Source organism: Nicotiana sylvestris, chromosome 2 (genome assembly GCF_000393655.2).
Source record: "Nicotiana sylvestris chromosome 2, ASM39365v2, whole genome shotgun sequence".
NCBI classification, from domain to species: Eukaryota; Viridiplantae; Streptophyta; class Magnoliopsida; order Solanales; family Solanaceae; genus Nicotiana; species Nicotiana sylvestris.
The window spans coordinates 829197-851176 of NC_091058.1; the positions used below are offsets into that span (position 1 = coordinate 829197).

General features: G+C 36.0%; 1 protein-coding gene across 1 annotated transcript; it reads right to left on the minus strand.

Moving 5' to 3' along the window:
* Window positions 1-1225: 1225 nt before the first annotated feature.
* Window positions 1226-13833, minus strand: LOC104230258 (ATP-dependent DNA helicase At3g02060, chloroplastic). Its single transcript, XM_009783024.2, has 14 exons — window positions 12999-13833; window positions 10831-11056; window positions 10272-10517; window positions 9340-9474; window positions 7868-7992; window positions 7493-7632; window positions 7286-7356; window positions 6960-7121; window positions 5736-5822; window positions 5364-5537; window positions 3168-3212; window positions 2160-2516; window positions 1583-2013; window positions 1226-1454 (listed from the first exon to the last, which is right to left on the minus strand). Exons 1-13 carry the CDS (start codon window positions 13634-13636, stop codon window positions 1912-1914), a joined length of 2508 nt encoding a protein of 835 aa, XP_009781326.1. The 5' UTR covers window positions 13637-13833; the 3' UTR covers window positions 1226-1454; window positions 1583-1911.
* Between the last annotated feature and the right edge of the window lie 8147 nt (window positions 13834-21980).

A 21980-nucleotide genomic window follows, 5' to 3' on the forward strand; every position in this document is an offset into this window, starting at 1 on the left:
AGGTAATCTGCTAAATTGATAGAACTGTAGTTAATATCTTGAGAAGAAAAAGAAAGAAAAAAAGACGTGTACAGCTCAACGCGCGTGACTAGTGCCTCATGCTTTTCAAATTGTCGGTTTGACTAAAAATAAATTCATAGTTGATAATCTTTTAATGGAGGACTGAATATGAGGACAAGTTTGTTCAATTTGATACTATGATTTATTGCCTCTTTAATTACGTGATTACAACTACGATATAACACAATTATCATCCCAAGTTTCTGAGAATAAGTGAACACCCAAATCAGAGCACTTGAAGGACTAAACTAAATTAGCATAAGATCTGATGTAAATGCAATTTGAATCTTTATCAGTTCGTGAAGGAGATTGATCAAACAGTACATGGAGGAATAAGGAATAACTAATCTCGGGATTAAATTTAAGAAGAATTTATCTCATGTTTGGTTGGGAGAAAATTGCGGCATAATTAATCGCGGAATTAATTATCCCGGAATTATAGTGTTTTTTTATCCCATGAAAGGTGGAATATCTAATCCCGGAATAATTAATCTTGAGATAACTTCTTTCCAACCAAATGACCATGTTGAAGTAAAACATGTTGGACAGAAAAAGGAGGTCCATTCTCACTTGGTGAGAAAAGAGCGAAAGCTTAAGGAACGTTGTTCTTATTTGATCGCATTCTCAATTTCTCATATCCATTTTGGATTCTGAACCTAATGTTGTAAAAAGTGTGTTTGTACCCGCTATGAGATCGATTTTCCACTTGAGTTTCACTCTTTCGCAAATAGGTTTCAGGTACGATGATGAGCAAAGGGCGAAAAAGTCCTTTAAGCTTATTTAACTGGACAACTGGCTACTTTTCAACTACTATATTAAAGCTGGTTATATTACAATAAGTTGTTTTAAAGGTGGCTACATGGTATAATATAAACAATAGACAGTAATTTAGGATTCATTTCGATTGGAATTTCGTAGGCTAGACCGCTAGAATCAATGTCAGTAATTGACAAGAAATTTAATGTCAGTAATTGACAAGAAATTTCTTTGTACTGTCCGTAAGAAAAAATAATTTGGTCTCAATTGGATCGTTCGCTTTTTAATCTCTTGATCCTTTTTGTAATTTTAGCTAATAAGAAGAATTACACATAAATTAGATTTGAATCACATTTTGCCAAAATGATATGAAAAAAATATGCAACACAAATTCCATGAAGCGCCATAATTCAGAGAAAATGTCATGAAGAGGTGACATCTTCTAACATAAAGAGAAAGGAGTCATGGATCCGGAAAAACATGAAAGACAAATTATGATCCCGTCTTCTTTCCCTATTCAAGTTGGGTGAATGAGGATCCTAATTGCCACATAAACAAATCTTTCACAAGAAACAGAAAATCATTTTGATAGTCCATTAATATATCCTATATCCTTTATTTAAACAAAGGTGCTAGTCCTGCACAGTAAAAAACAAACCAGATCTCAGACAATTAGGAGACAAAAAGTAAAAAGGCAAAAATAGAAACTGAAAAGATAAAAAGAACGGACCAGAGATAAACCTCATTGAATTCGAAAGTTAAGTACCTTGTATCAGGAAGACAATGCACTCCCCGTGGCTTTTACTTCTGATATGGATTGATTGCCCAAGAGGAATGGAGAAAGTGCCAGTTGGATTTTCATATATATGCTTTAATAGCCGATACAGGTCTATCTCTTTTTTTTTCATACTGTATGTACATGGGGAGACAGCCGCTTATGAGAGACAAGCTTCTAATGTTCATAATTAAACCAACTGCCCCGGAGAGAGAAGCTTCTAATGTTCTTAATAAAACCAAATGCCCAGGACCCTATAATAGCGATGGACATGGGGCTGCCTACTTGATGAAGTAAAGAATCACAGTTCACTGAAAGGACTAATATTTTATTAAGGTCGGTAATGAAGAGTATAATTCCGCTAGGCATTGGAAGATCCAATTCAGCAACTGTTCTTTAGGTAGCTCCAAGAGCAGTTCAGCCTGAACACATCATTACACAAAGCCACTTAGATATGGAAAACTTGCCTTTCGCATTAATTAAATTCCAATTCTTTCAAATGAAGAAAATGGAACCTTAGGGGATTATTATAGGCATAGCAAGGTAGTAAAACTCAGCAAAACCATACCTTTATTTGGCCATCTTCAAAAATCAGAGAATTCTGATGAACATCTGAAGTTGCTGAATCAGTTATCAATTTGAAAACCTTTTTTGACATGTTTGTTTTCATGCCAACCATCTTTCCTGAAGAATATATGCTGGTAATTCCTAAATCTGCTGCCATTCTTCTGACATAAAGCTTCTTCAATAGGATTTCCATAGAGTAAGGTTCTTTGCCATACTGACGCCTCAGATTTTCTGTAAATTGCATCAAGCTGAAAATGTCCTTTTCAGCTGCTGTTTCAGCGCCATTAATGATTTGCATGGGGTTCTCCAAATGATTTATGTACTCGGAAGGAAGATGAGGGTTTATATTGATATCAAGCTGAGACAGGAAGTGAGAATTTTAAAAGGTTATACACATTATTTGCAATTGCCAATGAAAGTAGCAGTTAAAATATAGGCTATATCTTTCACAATTCGATGTTACAAAAGCAGATTAACTTTAAACAGGAGGCACAAATTCGTACAAGCTATTTGTAGAACCACTAGTCTAAAGTTCCTATATGAAGCTGTTTCCACGTGCCTAGGAAATCAACGTGATCATACTCAACATTTTAGCTAACAAACCCGGCTTAACAGTTACTCCCTCTCGGTGGCCGGTCAAATAAGTTCACACAAATTAAAATGGGGGAGTACTAATTATAGTAGTTATCCGAGTCTATCAGAAACAATATCTCCACCTTTACCAGGTACATACACACTACCCTCCCCAGACCCCACTTGTGGGGTTACACTTATTTGCATACACACAACCTTCCCCAGACCTCACTTGTGGGATTACACTGGGTTTGTTATTGTAAAATTATTCATTTTTTAAGATTTGAATTTCTCTGGTTCTTAATGATTAATGACAGTTCCTCAAAAGAGCAGCAAGCATTAGGTATTGGGGAGTGGAGACACAACCGCAGACGTATAATGGATTTTATACTTGAAAAACATATCAACTTATGGAAAATATGAGAGCATTAAATACCTTCATTGCATGGTAAGGAACTGATATTACACGATGCTCATCAACCTGGAATACAAATAAAGATAACAGATCTCATTACAATTTTCTTTCATTTTGAGAGGTACATTGCTGATCCATAGATGTATCATCTATATTAAAAGCAAGAACCCCAAAAGTGAAAAGTTAAATACTTTAATACCCCTCTTATTAACCTAATATCCTATTTAATTATTTCAAAAATAATAATAATAATAATAATAATAATAATAATAATAATAATAATAATAATAATAATAATAATAAAGCCTCCAAAGAGACCCGACGCTTCAAAGAGACACCTTATGTGAAGCCAATAAGTTTACACGGTTAGGAAGCATATTCTCAAAACTGTCGTGCAAATATTTTCATGCCGTTTCAACATTTTGGATCAAAGGATGCAAACTTTGGATGCAATGATTCTTGCCAATGCTACTATATTTATCCAAAGGATCGTCCTTCTTTCTCATAGTTTATTTTGAGGAAATAAAGTAATATTCATGGAAGGCAAAGTCAATTCCAAAGTGACTAAACAATAAAGTGACAACAAAATCGGGTTCTCCTTTCTTTACTCTATTCATTCTTTAATATTTATTCTTTGTGATTTATGAAATTCAATATATATAAATATTAGGATGGATGGTTATGATCCAATGTGATTCTTCAATTTATGTGTATCGTGGTCTGATTCAATAAAGGATTGTGCTACTCCTTTGAATCCTTTTTGTTTTCTATTTCACTTTCTTTGTTTTCCCTTGTACTTGACAATTCTAAATAAAGTAGAAACTGACGAGATAAACAATTTAGGTTCTAATTATATTTAGAGCATAGAGTGCGAAACTTGAAAACATGTGTATAAGCCATGTAATTGCTTCCTTGATTCAAAATTATGAAAGGCAAAGATATTTCCCCTGAAATCGAGATTCGTGGCACCCACAATATTTCTTAAGAGGCTGCACAAACACTAAGTGTTGCCACTTAGTATAATTAGTAAAATTCTTTCAACCTTTCGGTATATATAGATCCAATACACATCTCACTTTTGAAGACAAAAAAAAGGGGGAAATGATTTGATGGCGGCCGCCACCCTGCGGCATATGATATTTAGGATGAAGTTCTTTAGATGGATGAAGAATAGAAAAGAAATTGCAGGTACTATCTTAAATAATGCCTTGGATAACATCTTTCAATAATCTAGCTACAGATCCTTTTGGAGTTAAAAGTTGTAGTTTTGTATAGATAGAGTTAGAGATATTTAAAAACACTTGAGGATCAATGTTGCTTACGGTAAAGAATAACCTACGCAAATCAAGTGATTCATACTGAAACTTAAGATTTGTATTTCTATTCTACATGTGCTTAAATGATTTAAACACTTAATTGGATTTAATTTTAGCTGACTGATATATTTTAATTCATAATAGCAATTTGATTCAATTAACCTAGGGTCTGTCAATTATTCATAAGTAAAAGAGACTATTTAATTTTTGAAAAGACAAACAATATTGAAAAGGTTACAATAAGGTAATATATTTTGTTTACTATGAGTACATGGGCGATGGATCTTTTTGTCGTGACATTTTTGGCATTGTTTCTTTTACATAAACTTTGCTCATTTAGTCAACATCATGTATATGAGGAGGTTTTACTCGGTAATAGAGTTACTCTGTGCCTAAAGTTAATCGTTTGTTTGCAAAGTTTGTTGTCTGCTTGGAACAAACTTTCAGATATTGGTGTTTGTTTAGAATGAACTTTCGTGTTTATCCCAAGAAAATTCAACTTTATCCCCTTAAAAATCAAGGATATCTTTTCAAATTTGTCCACAAATAATACTTTACGATAACGATAAATAAAGCATAGAGTCAAACAATTTTTAATTATAATATGTTTGTTACATGACCAACTTTACATGTTTGTACCTCATAAAATCAAAATAAGTAAAAGAAATCACATGTTTGTATGAAACTTATAATTTATAGTCTTCATGTATAATTATTCATTAAAACCTTTTATTTTAATACATGACTCGACATACACGTGCAACGCACGTGCCGAGAAACTAGTAATCTCAAAATAAGGGAGGAGGATAGCATGCAGAAAGCAATGCTAGCTTAGGCACAAACCAGTCAATTTTATCTTTGTAACTAGAAATAATGGAGTAAAAGGATGACGGAAACAGACCTTTGATAAGCTTTCAAATAGCATCTCAAAGAAGAGATCAATGCCCACATTGCCGACATCGCCTGTCTGTTGCTCGCCAAAAATATTACCAAATCCTCTAATAGCCATGTCTCTTTCTGCAAGCTGAAAACCCTGGCCAAGTTCACAGCACTCTTCAAGAGCAGCAAGCCTCTCCTAAATAGTCAAATGAATGCCATGTTACAGCCATAATAAAGAAAAATCTTAGAATTCGTCCTTGATAAGATAAAATTAGAACCCTTGTTCTGTTGGAAAATACCGCAACATTACCAAAATAAAGGCAAGATGACAGAATATAAGAATCATCTCCTACATATCTTGTTAATAGAAGAATATAGAGGAAAGAGAACATACTAGTGCATGGTCAGAAAGAAGTGATTTGTCAGGATAAAATAAGTGTGCATGAGCTTCCTTATCTGCCCGTCCGACCCTTCCACGCAACTACAGTAATCAAAGAGGGAGTAGGAATTAGAAGGAATATCAAAGTCACAGCACCTAGCATTCCAAGGATCAATAACCACAATCGCTAAGAATCTGCAAAGTTAAGATATGGAATTGTCAGCAGCACGTCATCATGCCCTGATTAGCACATGGTAAAAATATATGAGTCTCATAAATTCCGCTCAAGGACATCTGAATTGCAAAAACTACAGTATCAACAGAAGCTATTAAGAGAGACAAGTTAATCAGTTAGCTAGCAGTGGAAGGGGCCAAATTTTGAAATTAAGGGCTGAAAATCTTTGACCAATCAACTTTAGTAGTAAATACAATGAAAGGGAAACCGGCAAAGAGAAAAAAGATGCTTCTTCATTGGAGTTTGAAATCACTACATTATTTGAGTTGAAGAAATCAATTGGCTTCACCTCAGCTGCAATAGCAGGCCAGGTGGTTCCCCATGGTCAATAAGAGAACCAAACCCCAGAGATTCCTCTTGAAAGAAACAATAGAAGACTTTACAATACCACAAAAGACTGATTCAACCACATTTGTTCTCTCTCTGCGACAATCCCTTGTCTCATAAAAATGAGCTTGGCTCAAATGCCACTACAAGGAAAATAGCACTATGTATGCTATTGAACTTCGATGTAATCTCAAGACTACAAGGAGTTTTTGAATGTGACAAATACTCGCTGTCCACCTGGAGGACCAAAGTTTGAACTGACTAAACCCCAAGCTACCTAAGTTATCCCAGAAAGTAAATTTTCTCTTTTAGCACCATTAATCATCTTGTATGATTTATCCCAAAAGGTAAATTTTCTCTTTTAGCAGCATTAATCATCTTGTATAATTAATCATGTACATTAAGGAAACAGGGAGACTCTGTATTAATTCAGAGCTGCGCTAACAACACATGCTGTCAAAGAATGTCTACTTCATCTAAAATTGAACAAAAGTTTGTATCAAAGTAAACTATGTTTTCATCACTTATTCCTAAGAAAACTAAGCAGATAAAAACAAATGATCTGCCTCCTGGTTTCAATGTCACTTATACAATGCATGAAGGAACTACCAATAGGACTGGAAGACAATATGACAACAAAAAGTTTTCTATTTGTTTAGGCAAGAGAATGTAAAAACCTGATACAATTGTGCAAGTCCAAATTGCTGAACATCTTGAATGATGATTGTGTTTGCATTTTGAATATCAAGGCCACTTTCTACTATGTTTGTACATATAAGAATTCTAATGTCTCCCCGTGCAAATCTTTCCATAGTTTCCTCAAGCTGTTTTGAGTATTGCTGCCAAAAAAGATGAAATGGCATGTCAGACCACTAGAACTGGACAATGCAGTGTAGATGCTATGTAAGTATGAGTTCATATCTTTAACGTCAAAAGACTGAATAAACATGAATATTCTATCAATTCCAGAACTTAAAGCAAACTCAATTAATCCCACAATCACCTTTCCATGAGCAATAGCTATTTCAACATGTGGGAATGCTTGTTCTAAAAATTCCATAACATCTTCAAGACCTGCGAATAATAGACAAACCCATGTAACTACAAAGAGTACAATGGATGAACTTCAGCAAACTCCTCTACAGCATGGCCACCAAATTACATAATGCTACTCACAATTAATGTGCATAAAAGGCACAGAATGCATTACCCTTAATGCGGGGCAAGACATAAAAAACTCGGCCACCACGGTCCAATTCATGCTTGATAGCTGTTATTACTTTGTTCTTGCTGTAAGCTGAAAGATGTGTTCTTATCGGAACTCTCTCGGGAGGTGGTGTTGAGATCAAACTGTTTGAGTGGGAAAAGAAAATGGGGGAAGCCATAAAGCAAAACAGTCAAAAAATTGAGCAGGCAAAATGTAGAGTTGAATGTAACTTCACAATTGGTCAACTCTAGCCAACATTGACACTGCTAAATGAATGATACCCAATTTCAGCTGCTGGAGGTGCCCAACAGTATAGTGGATACTTCATCAACAGCCAGTCAGTGCTTTGATAAATTGAAACAAACCCGGTGGTATTACCTAGCGTCACGAAATCCAGTTAATGCTAAATAGAGAGTTCTCGGAATAGGCGTTGCTGAAAGTGTAAGAACATCCACTGAGGTTTTAAATGAAGCAATCTTCTCCTTCTGTTTTACACCAAACCTCTGAAAAGACGAAGAGCAATTCAGATGGAGATCAAATATGAAGAATCGGTCATAGGGATCCTATCAAAAGAAAGAAATAGCATTCTAAGCTTGCCCAATCTAACAAGCTAATACACCTTTGCCCAGAGACAGAGCTAAGATTTGAAGTTTATGGGTTTTGAATTTATCACTGAACCCATAGTTTGTCTTTTTTTTTTTTTTTTTTTTTGGCAATCCGCTAGGCAAGCGCCTAGGGCTAGTTTTTTATTAATAAATGAAAATAAAAATGCAACAATTAGGAAAAGTACAAATAAGGGGGACAATAGCACCGGTTTTGTTACCCATATGCCTTGGCTATATAATCACTCCTCTGCGCCTCACATTGCCTTAAGATGGCAGCCTCATGTAGAGGATTCATGGTGTAGCTGCCGGCAAAGTCTCACGAGGGCATATAATCTCATAGCCGTGTGGATATTTTTCCAAAGACATGGGACCAAGGCAACACATACCGGGCTAAACCTTACCTTACTATTCCTATTGAGGCAAATAAAAGGCCTCACCTTACTATTCATAGCCATAGTTTGTCTTAGTTACTGGATTTGCAATTAAATATTTATACATATTTTATGAATTTTCTAATACAAATACAAGGTTTAAGCAAAAGCAATTGGGTTCGTCCGAACCCGCAGCTAATGCTATCCCTCCGCCCCTGCCTTTGCCTCGAACAAATTTATCTATGGTATTGGAGAGAGTGTGAGTGGGTGTGAAGAATTCTGCAGTTTGTCAACTTCCAATGCCAATTAGTTTTTACTCTTTTGTACAACCTTCTGCAGATCCTCGCCCACTCCTAGTTTGTTCATATTCCTTTTTGAACATGTAACATTTCCACCTCCTTGATGCTTCTCTCCAATGTACATCACTCATGACAACAATAACTATGACTCAATGCCAAGCTAGCTGGGTTGGCCATATGAATGTACATCACTCTTTACTAATAAGAAACAATCAAAAGAAGCAATTTTAGAAAACGTGCAGAATGCAAGAATGTTGAGCCTTGGTGTTTCTATCCAAGTTTTTTTTTTTTTTTTGGGTTCTGGATAAAGTTTCTTTTCGAGCTTTTTATCATCATAGGACAATAAGAAAATGTAGTCATAGTTGGCCTCATTATAAAGGGAGACTAAAAATTAAAAGGGAAACTAAAAATTAAAAAAAGGGAGATTAGGCATACTTTTCCCTCGTTAAAAGGCCTTACTTGCACAAGTCACCAACCTATTTCATCCATGACTAAATCCGAAATATTACTGCCTTTAGATGCAAATGACAAACAAATGATCCAAAAAACAATCGCAGTTAGATATGTGGGCATACCTGTTCCTCATCAACCACAAGTAGACCCAAATTATTATATTCAACCCGATCGCCAAGTAGTGAATGCGTCCCAACAATAATATCCACGCGTCCGTCTTTAATCATACTCAAGTACTCCTCTTTCTCTGACTTGGTCTTGATAGAGCAATAGTAGGTTGCAAAGTAAGCTAAAATTAGGACTTAGAATACAGGTTATGGTGTTTACTTGGACGAAGTAAACAACAGTGTCAACGCCAAAGAACTAAAACAAAAATAATATATGTAAAGAGTTCACATTGAGAAACCATTACCACTCAGATTTTGGAAGGAAAACACCAGAAAAGAAAGAGGAAAAAGACATCACTTCTAGTTTCGTACACTTCCCTTGCGCATTCAAAAAGTCATTCTTTTTGTTTCTTCTCAATGAAATCAAACAGGCAGACAACAATTAAATGCAGTATACAGATATAAAATAATATTAAACCATTTCAACAATGTAAAAATTTTAAAATAAATAACAATCAACTAAGCACGATTTGTGAAACAGCTTACACGACCTCAAACTGTATAAAATCCTCAACAGACATAATTTTTAATGTGTCTACGTCAGTTTGACTTGCATGCAGTTTATTAACGGAATCCCTTATTTTAAGGCACTCTAATGAGCTTAAGATAATTTTTTCATGCCGTGGACCTATTGATCAAGAAAGCTAATCTTAAGAAATCATGAGATGCAAGAAGATAGATTTTGTCAAAGCTAATCTTAAGAAATCATGAGATGCAAGAAGATAGATTTTGTCAAAAACTATATGAAGAGCAATTTAAACATTGAAGCTCTGAAGGCAAGCACCATTCTTTTACCAAACCAACAACTATTCAAACGATGAAGGATGTTCAAGTAGAAAGTGCATATTAGGAATCAACCATGTATAGCTAAGGATTGAGTTATGCACCTGAAACCTGCTAAGAAGTCCAACTCTGATGTTAGGATATCTTGAGAATCTCTCTGAGATAACATCAAAATGTTGTTTAGCTAAAACTATAGTTGGTGCTAGAACCATAGCTTGCTTCCCTGTAGAGACAACACAGAAGATGGCACGAAGTGCAACTTCAGTTTTACCAAAACCAACATCTCCACAAATTAATCTATCCATCGGATTTTCCCTCTCTGTCAAGTCCCTTTCCACATCTAAGAAAGCCTGTCATTGGAACCCAAACTGTAAGAAACAAAGAAAGGTTCCCATTACAGGTAAACCAGTAAAAATGATTAAACTTTTCAGACCAAGAGTAGCAATAAGTTATTTTGACCAGAATGTGGCAAGAGATAACACTGTTATTATTTACTTTGTTGTTAAAATTTCTTCATATATGTCTTGCTGAACCAGCTGGATGAAAAACAATAATTGCAGCTAAAGTATACACATGGCAAGAACCTACAACAGCTGATATTTCGCAGAAAACACGTTGCAGGTTGACGTCAGAATTTAAAAGATACAGAAGAGACAATTAAACCTGTTTCTGATCCGGTGTGGGCTCAAAAGGGAACTGAGATGAAAATTCAGCCATGGCTGGGGTCTTTGGGTATGGAGGCCTTTTTTGTTTTAGCCTGTGTAGATATAGCTCCATTAAATCTACAACCATTTTCTGAACTGCAACTTTTCCCTTCATCCTTCTCCTCTCCCATGCACTAGTATCACTTAACTTGCTCAAAGTCCGTGGCTTTTTGGTTTCATTAGGGCTGAAAAGTTAAAAATGCACCAATCAAATTGCAGAGTTAGACTATCTCTCTGACACACGAAATTGATAATAAAGAACATTTCCAGGTTTCCCTTGGTCCCACGGTTATTCATAACTCAGAGAGTCATTCCAAGGATGATGATGAAGGATTATAAAAGGCAAAAGCATGTATCTCCGTCTTAATAATTACTATTTTTTCCAAAACGAGAATCAGACCCTGATCTCGCCTCCGGAAATGTGATATGCAGTGATTTCGCTAAGGATAATCATAGATAGAGCAGATCCATTTCCTTTTCTTTTCAGCCTTTGGTAATTGAAAGAGAGGCCTTCAAATCAAAAGGACCAGAGCAATATAAAGAGTAGCTAGAACAGTTCAAAATATAAAGCTCCTACGGCGTCTTGATATATGCTATCGGCTGAAACCAGCAAATAGGCCTTTATTACTTGGCTATCTTTCCATGATGATATAGCTGGTAAGAGGGGCCGGTCTTGCTAAAAACTCATCATTCGTTTTATGCAGTAAAAATGACGATATTCTTAAATACTGTAATTCTCCACCATTCATGCACAAGGAACATGTTCCAGTAGGTCTTGTAGATGTTAAACTGTGATAGATGCCTACTTTCTAGGCACTAAGAAGTATGCTGGATTAACAAGGGTTGGAAGGCAGATAAGCTTGTAAAGAAAATGAAGCTACCTTGAGTTGAAAAGACATGTTAAGCGATCTAGTGAGCAGCTGTCCTCGTGACTGGGAAAAATATTATTCAAGATACTGCTTGGATTGAGAGCTGCAAATCTAAGTCTCCACTCGAGAAAACTACTGTACTCCGTTAGACAGAACATGATTCTTTGTTGGAGGTATGCCCTCTACTTGGAACCCAAAAGGAGAAGGCCCCTTCGAGATGTATTGGAGCTTGGAGCAATATATGCATTTGTGATGTCATGGGCGTCTTTCCATCCATGCCCCATGACCCCTTGAGCGCGCCCCGTGACGTCCTAGCAAGCCTCCCAACGCCACGGACGGCCCCGTGGTCTTGGCCGCGCCAAGTGACAAGCGCGCATGTGCCTCTGTCGCCCTACCGATATCCCTCGCCAACGCACAGCCGCAGGCAGATGCCAACAGTGCCGCGCGCAGACCGTGATGCCAAAGACAATGCTACTGACAACGGACCTGTTTCTGCCTTGTAGAAAACTAAGTTCTTTTCATTGTAAATATAGAGTAGTTTTATTTCATTACTTCCATTATGTTTCTCTAGCTTAGTCAAGTCTAGTCTTGTAGCTTTGGTTTATTTTTTTTAAGTACTATTAGAGGGGGGGATCAAGCAGTCAAACTTTCTAGCAAGCAAACAATTCTGTGTACTGGTGTCTCTCCCCCTCGACACCGTGTTGCTTTTCTGTAATAGCTTTCATTAATACAATCAAGCTTTCTTTCAATCTCAATTTTCATTTCTGTTCTCTCAATTGCTCTTGACATTGGTTTTCCCGTACGACACTGACAATCTAGTCTAGCATACGGAGGGGACCTCAGTTAGCGGACAGTAACTGCACTGACCTAAGTAATTGTTACGCGGCGCCTTCCTGAGATTCCTTGGAAGGGCGACGTAAGCCTAAGCAACTGATGTCTTAATGTCTTCCTGAGATTCTTAATGAGATTCTGCTTTACGAGATGTCTATCCAGGGGTCATGGGGCATGGCTGGAAAGCCGCCCATGACAGTGAGTATGCAAAAATCTTCTCCAAATGAATGAAAGAAGTTATTGCATGACTTTAGTTACCATAAAAAGGGGGGAAATGAATAGCAGTGTAATGAGTTGTAGCTCAATAAGCTTGGGAACTTGGACAATGTAGCCAACTGACAAAGTAGTTCTTCAAGGAATAAAGAATTACTAGTACATATAAATGTATAACTTCTACGTGGTAAGTAAAAAGGTAAGTTGTACGTACAGATTGTAACGATAGAGCAAACGAGAAGCCTGCTTAACGGGTAATTTAGCCATGCCGTCAGCATACTCAATAAAGACGTATTCAATAGGCTCCTTGGAATCCTTGGGAACGTCAAATTTGATGCCGACAAATCGTCCAATTCCGACCTTCCTGTGCACCACGTAATCGCCGGAACGGAGAGTGTAAGGGTCCACCTTGTAACTAAAAGTAGCTTGAGCTGCATCGTCTGCACCTGCACCAGCTTGTCTTGCTCTGTCGCCTTTGAGCTTCTGGAGGCCCCTTTGCTGCTGCTCCTTCACCAGCTGAATGTACTTATCAGCTTCCTCCGAATCCATGGCCGGTCTAAGAGGGTGGGATTGATCTCTCTTGGCGTGCTCCCGCCGAATTCGCTCATTTAGGAGAGAAATGGCGTCGCGCTCCTGCTCCTGCCTCGCAGTCCGTAGTCGGGGAGGCAATTTGGTATATACAGCATCGGCACTGAGGACCTTAGATAAGGTAATAGAAGAGAAGGAGGAGGAAGCGGGAGTGGGAAAAGAAGGCTTTTGAGTGGGGAAGAGTTTGCAGAGACGAGTTGTGAGAAAGCCCTCAGGCGCCGGCGAGGGAGAGAAGAGGAGGGATGCCTTTGCTGCAGTGGCCATGGATGGATAAAACTGCTATACTTGTAAAAGCTCCGAGTGACGAGCGAGAAGAATTTTCTAGCTTAAAATTTTCAAATCCCCAACTCCCCACCAAATCCAACCCCTAAAAGTTAACTACCCACCATAGGCGTATCAATGGAGCTGTAACGTATGCTGAGGAAGGCGGGTTTTCCACATTATCTGTTCCCTCAAAACATTAGAGTGTTTAAAAAGATAAAAGATTTTTTAAAAAGAAAAAAATAAATAGGAGTAGTATTTTGTGACGCCCAAGCCGCTTTTTCAAAAAATATCCCACCGGGAGACATGGGCAAATACGAGAAGACTAATGGAGTAGCATGTTTGGCCGTAAAAATGAAAAATCAGCTTAATAAATATTTTTGTAAAGAAACAATTTATATTTGCCTAATAAATTTAAAAGTACTTTTGAGCAATTTAAGTATCAAATTATGAATGATGATACTAAGAGATTTATTTAATAGTTAATATTTTATAACTAGATAAATCATCTCAAATATTTATTACTACAGATAATAATTAAGTTATTATATTTTATTTAAGTAAAATATGAAAATAAAATTGTGAAGTACTTTATTCTTTCGAGATGATTTAAATAAATCAAAAAATCATTTAACAATGAAAGTTCATCCGAAAAGTCATTATATAATATATAATATATATTACTTAATAGTTTAAGCTAAGTAAGGTTATTTATATATGAGATTTTGCTAAGAGTATTTTTGGTAAGAAGATATTCAAAAATGATTCTACTTCCGGAGAGAAGTTACCTTTTCTGCTTCTCAAAAAATTATATTTGCTTCTATCCAAAAATAATTTTTCTCCCCCAAAAAGTGGACAATTATCTCAAATTGAGGAAAAAAAATACTTTTTTGAGGAAAAAAAAACACTTTTGGCTCCAACCAGGCTTATAGCCTGTTTGGCCAAGCTTCTCAAGACAAAAAAAGTGTTTTTTTCCCCAAAAGTACTTTTTTCCTAATTTGAGGTGTTTGACCAAGCTTATTTGGAAAAAAAAAACGTGCTTTTGGGAAGAAGCAGAAGCAGTTTCAGATAAGCAGAAAAAAGTAACTTCTTTCCAAAAGCAGAAGCAGAAGCAGTTTTGGCTTTTCTTCTTACCTAAAATACCCTTAACAAAATATAGTATATACCAAAATAACCCTTAAACCTAATACTTAAGATAACAATTTATAAATATTTCTTCTTATTTTTAGGAAACTTTCTAATATATAGTGACTTTAGGGGTGAATGCTTTTATATTTGTTGAAGGAATTTTAATATATTTAACTTATATTAAAAGAATTAAGTACTTTTTAATTTTATTTTCATATTTTACTTAAATAAAATAATTTTTTTTAATTATTGCATGTAATAACAAAATTTTGATATTATTTATTTACTTATAATATTAATTATTAAGTAAATCTATTCATGTCCTTATTCGTAATTTGACACTTAAAAGCACTTTCTAAAAAGCTTGGCCAAACACAAATTATTTCTCAAAAGTGTTTTTCAGACTGATTAGTCAAACACAAACTGATTCTCTCCAAAAGTACTTTTTTCAAAAACATTTTTTTCAAAAGCACTTCTCAAAATAAGTTGATTTCTCCGGCTTGGCCAAACATGCTATTAATTACTTTGAAAGGCCGCTCCCAACGACTTTTCACTCACCTTTGTAATCATATACGTTTTTTAATTTATTTTCTTTTTTGGTCCAAACATTAATCATATACGTTTTTTAATTTATTTTCTTTTTTGGTCCAAACATACTTTTACCTAAAGGTTAAAAACTAGAGTAGCTTGGTGTTTTTAATTGAATTGCGATTTTTCTTTTTTGTTGCAAAAAAAAAAAGATTACATTGAGGGCGTGTTTGGTATGAAAGAAAACAGTTTCCTGAAAAATGAGTGATTTTATCACTTATTTTCTCTTATTCGGTTGGTTGAGAGAAAAACTTTTTTCGGCAAATATTTTCTAGTATTTGGTTAGAGAGTAAAAAAATATTTTTTAGGAAAATAATTTCTTATGCTATCCTATTCACCCCCGCCCCCCCTTCTCAGAAATACCCATGTTTCTTGTGGTTAACCCCTCCTCCCCCCACCCCCCCCCCCAAAAAAAAAAAAAAAATTACCCAACATTGTCAGGATTTTATTTTCTTCAATAATTTAATTATTCTTTTAAAAAAGTCACATAAACCCAAAGAAACTAATGTGTTGCTTTACTTTTTTTTACACAAGAACAACGTTGAAATTTGAGCCCATAGATAAAAAGAAAATATTCATTTTTTGTTAAAAAATAAAGTACTCGTTCTACACATGAAAAGAAATTACTTATTTTGTTGAAACTAAAGAAAATACTTTTTCTACATCATGAGAAGAAAATACTTAGTTTGTTGAAATGAAAGAAAATACTTTTTCTATATCATGAAAAAAAAAATACTCTTTTTGTTGAAATGTAACAAAATACTTTCTTTACATCATGAAAAGAAAATACTCATTCTGTTGAAATAAAAAAAAGTACTCTATCTATAACATGAAAGAAAGTTCTAAGAAAATAGTCAGAAAGTAAGCCATATTTCTAGAATTTCAATGTATTTACTGCTTTGGATATTTAGAAAATTCAGAAAAGTTGTATGAAAACATGAAAAAAAGAAATTTATTTAACACTAGTTACTAAATACAATAGAAATGTATATTTTACTTCTCTAGAATCTATGTGAAGATTTGTGAAACTTGTGGTTGAGCTCATAAACAAATTGTCAAATAATATAATTATATCGTCTTCGTGTAATATTGCCAAAACCATTAATCTTGATTGAAGGCAAAATCGCGTATCATTTTGATTAGATTGAATAGTAAAAATATTTGTTTTATTGTGTTGTATGTTTGTTTTTTACATTTTATGAATTTACGACAGACAAATAAAAAAAAGTAATTATAAATTAAATTGTTGATTTTATGATGATGTCGCCACTGTGATACTTAAACAATTGAGCTATGGCAATAAATATTTATTTTGATTAAATGCCCCGCATGCTTTGTTGTACCTAATTTTGAAAATTAATCAAAAAGTGCTTTAACGTGCTAATCAAATTTGGTACTATAAACTATCTTATGGAGCGAAAAATTTCATATTATAATTAAATGAATATACGTGCTATCTTAGGTAACATTAGGTGCATTTTGATATTTAATTTAAAATTTGGAGAAGGAAAATTTTGATTAGTTTATTTAAAATAATAGCTAGGTGTATATGCATATAATATTATCTTAGTCAATTACTTGAGAATCAACAAAATGGGGAGATTTGCTATAATTCAAACATTTGATAGCGAATATATTTTGAGGTTAACTCTAAAATTTGTGATTACATTCATATTAATTGATTTCCGATTTGATATCACAGTTGATTGTATACGGCGGAAATTGGGGCTACACGATTTCGTCCTTCGATGGAGAAAAAGATACCACGTCAAAAGGCCAGGATGTCGAGTTCGGGATCGAGGTTTCTTTCCAAAATCGAGGTCTGCCACAACTCCTTTTTCCTACCCCCGCAAGGGTATAAGGGAGTTTTTCCAATTTAAGTGACAATCGAAACGGGATTATTTTATTTTAAAATAATTCAGAGTCGCCACTTGGGATAATTTTATGGTGTCCCAAGTCACCGGTTTAAATCCCGAATCGAGGAAAAGATTGACTCTGTATTACAGTCCGCGAACACAGAAATTCAGGTAAGGAATTTTGTTAACCCGGGAGAAGGTGTTAGACATTCCCGGATTCCGTGGTCGCTCAACTGTTATAATCGGCCTATTTACTTGATTTTAGTACATGTTTTAGCCTATGGTGCAATTTTAACTTTATAACCGCTTTTATTCATTTTTAGGAAGATTGCAACGTTATTAGATATGTCTTGAACCACGTCACATAAATGCACCCGTGGTCTTTGACATATTTTAACAATATTGAGATTTTGGATTTAGGTCACATAAATGAGCACCCGAGTTTAGGAAGGTAAATTATTAAAATAACGCGCCTAAAGCAACTACGCGTTTGCGACTTTGTGAGGGCCACGGATAATTCACTAAATGCACGCCTCAATTTCTAATTAAAGGGTTTCTAAACAAACTCATGAGGGCCATAAATTACTTGTATTATACAATATGGCTCGCCTCGATCAATTAAAGTGGATCACATTTAAGAAGACAAATAAAGCTAATGAGTCGAGGTTTAAATCAAATTAGATAGTTATGAGTAGCTTACGCAATTATTATACTGGACCAAATTTGGAAAAGGAACGGCTCCCGAACACAGGTAATAATAACCAAGCAATTAAAAGGAACTGGGCTCGACGTAAAGCCTAAAACTAGACTAGATCAGTTGAGAGGCTTCAGACGTCTCTCGGTTAATGACAAAGGCCCAACTGCAGGGTTCATGGTCTTTGTTTGAAACAAGTTACATTTCTCATAAAAAAGCTTAAGGTTAAATAAGTATTGACCACTTTTGCCAAACTTAAACGGCTATGAAATGTCTTTTTTTTAATACCAAATCACATTCAAGAACAGAGATGCCTCACATGACGTTACAAAGTTCACCTACAGTTTGTTTCACCATTAAAGTATAATAGCATTCATGACCTCTAACAAAGTATCAACGTGATTTCAAAATGGAATTCCTAACATGGATTCAACATCAAAATGTAAAAGGGAACGCGATATTTGGACCCAGCCCATTGTCCACATGATTTCAGAAGAATGCCATTGCTAACGTGGACTCAACCTTGTCCAATTCCAAACATTGGGTCCAAGTCAATTAATAGACCAATTCCATGAAACCTTCAACATTAAACAACACAGATTCTTTACTAGCATGCATACACCTATTTGAATATACTGATGTATATAAGAATAGTCCAATCAACCCTCAAAGATGACAACCTTAAGAGCCCTTAAATTGATATTATTTGAGCAAAAGTTATCGACTCTTCAAGTGTATCAACTAGTGAACCCAGCAGTAGTACACCATGCCATTAGACCTCTAATGCAAAACTAAAAATCCATTCAAATGCACTTGAAACTACTGAAATAAAATGAAAGTCCAACTCTACAATTACAGACCGCTACATGACATTCACTGAAAGTCCAATTTCACAATTACAGACCACTATATGATATTTACTGAAAACTATAAATAAGCTGATCAATGAACATCAGACCATAACAAAATTACTCAAATCAGACAAAAAAAGAAAAAACTGAAATCTGGACATGTGAACACCATTTTTCATTCAACATCCATATGTTCCATTGCAGTGATTCGAAAGTGTACCTGGGGCAACCAAAATAGCTACATAATATCAGGAGAAGAGGGTGAGATCAGCAGCAATCTAGCAGCAACGATTAATAGCAAAATAACAATTTCAGTCCATTTTTGAAATCCAATACCAGCAAAATGACAGATTCTTTTCAAATCCCAGAAAATCAGCCACAAGTTCTAATTCAAACCGTTTTTTTAAAACTCCAAATGAATCACAAGTTGCTTCAGAAGTTGTAGAATTCAGGAATCAGAGAAGGGAACGTAATGGAACAGTATCTTTCTCTCAAAGTCTTAGTCGTTTTGATTTTTTCAGATTATTTCCCTTCCCCCCTCTGCCTTGAATATCAAGGTAGAGTGCCTTTATAGGCAAGACCTTTAGGGCAGCTTCCAAGTCTCAGTTTTGCAATTAAGACCTTTTAGAATTTTCATTATAGCCTAGATACCCCTAGTTGAAAACCAAAAATTCACAACTAACCCCAATCCCAGCTTCCTAGAAGCTTCCCTAGGTAGTTACAGAAATATTCCCTTCCTCAATTTCCTAAACTACCCCTCTAGCCCTGATTATTTACCCTCCCAACCTAGCAGAACCCGGGTCCAAATGACCCAAGTGAATGGGTCTGAACTAGACCCAATTCAAATCCTTCTTGGGCTGGTCTTTAAGCATCACTTTAGATCAATCAAAGATTCAATATTCTAAACAAAACTGACCTAAAAAAAACTAGGAGAAAGAAGAGACGGGAAGTTTAAACCAAAGCCCAAAACCAAAACAGAAAACGAGAATGATTTACCTAATTCTAAACAAACAACAAGATAATTAAGCTGATTATCAGACAAATCATGCATGAATAACAACAAGCATACTATGAAAACACAAACACAGAAACGCGATGAAGAAAGATGACTTTAGAAAACAGAAAAATACAAGGAAAGAACCAACCAAAATGTAAAGATACCTAAACAGACTGGCCAAGCCGCGTAGTTCTTCTTCAAACTCTCAATTTTGACCGAAAAGGGTCCCAATCACGTGTTCTCAAATGAAAACACCTGAACAAGGCCCGTTTGGTCTTAATCGGTACCAAATCTACCGATTCTGGAGCTCGACATTTTTTAGGTCTCATCTTCAACTTAAGATTCGACGAGCTCGGGACATGTTCGAGGGAAACTGGTCTGGGATTTGGAAAGAGGAGAGTGTGATGGTTGTTTGGTGTTAATTTGAGTGGGATTGGAGTAGGCTCCGCCACGCTTGAGGTGGGGAAAAGAGGGGCGGCGGATTAGGGTTCCTATTGGTCTCTGAGAGGAGGTGAGAATGAGAGACGATAAGAGGAGGGGGGTCTGGATTCGGACATATAAGTATTAAAAGACCCCTTAGTTCTCGACCGTCTGATTAACTAATCTCGATGGCCCAGATTAACACCTAGCCTAAACGGGGTCGTTTGGATAAATGGAGGAAACCGGACCGAGTCAGGGACGGGTTATGAGTTGGACTGGGCGAGTTCAAAGGTGTTTGGTTTGGGCTTGGAAATTGAGAATTTAAATAAGGACCAAAAAATCTGATTCAAAACCCCTTTTGTTTTCTTTTCTTTTCAATTTTTTCTAATTTCTCAATTTTCTTTTAGATTCAAACTAAAATTCAATCTAAACCTAAATTAATTACTACTCAAATGTCTTAGCAAATTAATTGCCACAATTAATAAACTAAAGAAAAACTACTCAAGATTCAAATTAAAATTAAAAGGTGCAAAATGACCATTTTTGTGTTTTTTCACCTTTTTATAAAATAACTTAATTACTTGATTAATCCTAAAATGTTAAATTAGACCCTAAATGCGAATGCACATATTTTTGTATTTTTCCTTAAACAAAAAAAAATACATAGACAGATGCAAACATTTAACCTAAAATGCCACGAAAATTCACAAAATTGCAACTACTAAAAGAAATTATTTTGTGTTGAATTTATGGGAGTAATTCATATAGGGTAAAAATTACTTGCTCACAGCTGCCCCTCTTTGCCCGGAAACACGAAGAGTTTTCATGCAAAGATAAAGTGAGCGGGTACGACGATTTCTGCCCGTTTGAATACTCCGTGGGAAGCATTTTTTGAAAGAATTGACCGCACCCTGCTTCCGAGGTTGCCTACATATCCTTGGTTATAAAGGAATCAGGTCAGTGTAGTTTGGAAAGTTTTGGTAGCTGGGACTACCATGAAGTTATGATTTCACTATTGTTGCTGCTGCTACTGCTTACTGAACCCCTTATTACACCGTGATAAAATAAAAAGAAGATAGACTAGACTATAATCTATGCATTACAAAATCTTATCTACATCTTCAAACTTTCTCTTGTGGTTCTTGTTGATTTGTTGACTTGTATTCTCCCGATGAAATTCCTTTGCTGCCGCCTTGACTTGTAATTTGAGATGTCTTCCTTTTCTACAGGTGGACGCCTGATTGCTGAACTCGAGTTGTAACCTGAGATGCTTTTCCTTTCTCCAGGTGGACACATGACTGCTAAACTTGAAATGTACTCCCTGCTCTCCAGGCGGGCTTCTGATTGCTGAACTTGAAAGTATTCCCTGCTCTCTAGGCGGGCTCCTAACTGCTAACTTGACATGTATTCCCTACTCTCCAGGCGAGCTCCTGACTTCTGAACTTGAATGTATTCCCCGCTCTCCAGGCGGGCTCCTGACTTCTGAACTTGAAATGTATTCCCTGCTCTCCAGGCGGGCTCCTGACTGTTGACTTGAAATGTATTCCCTGCTCTCCAGGCGGGCTTCTGACTGCTGAACTTGAAATGTATTCCCTGCTCTCCAGGCAGGCTCCTGACTGCTGACTTGAATGTATTCCCTACTCTCCAAGCGGGCTCCTGACTACTGACTTGAAATGTATTCCCTGCTCTCCAGGCGGGCTCCTGACTGCTGAACTTGAAATGTATTCCCTGCTCTCTAGGCGGGCTCCTGACTGCTGACTTGAATGTATTCCCTGCACTTCAGGCGGGCTCCTGACTGCTGACTTGAATGTAT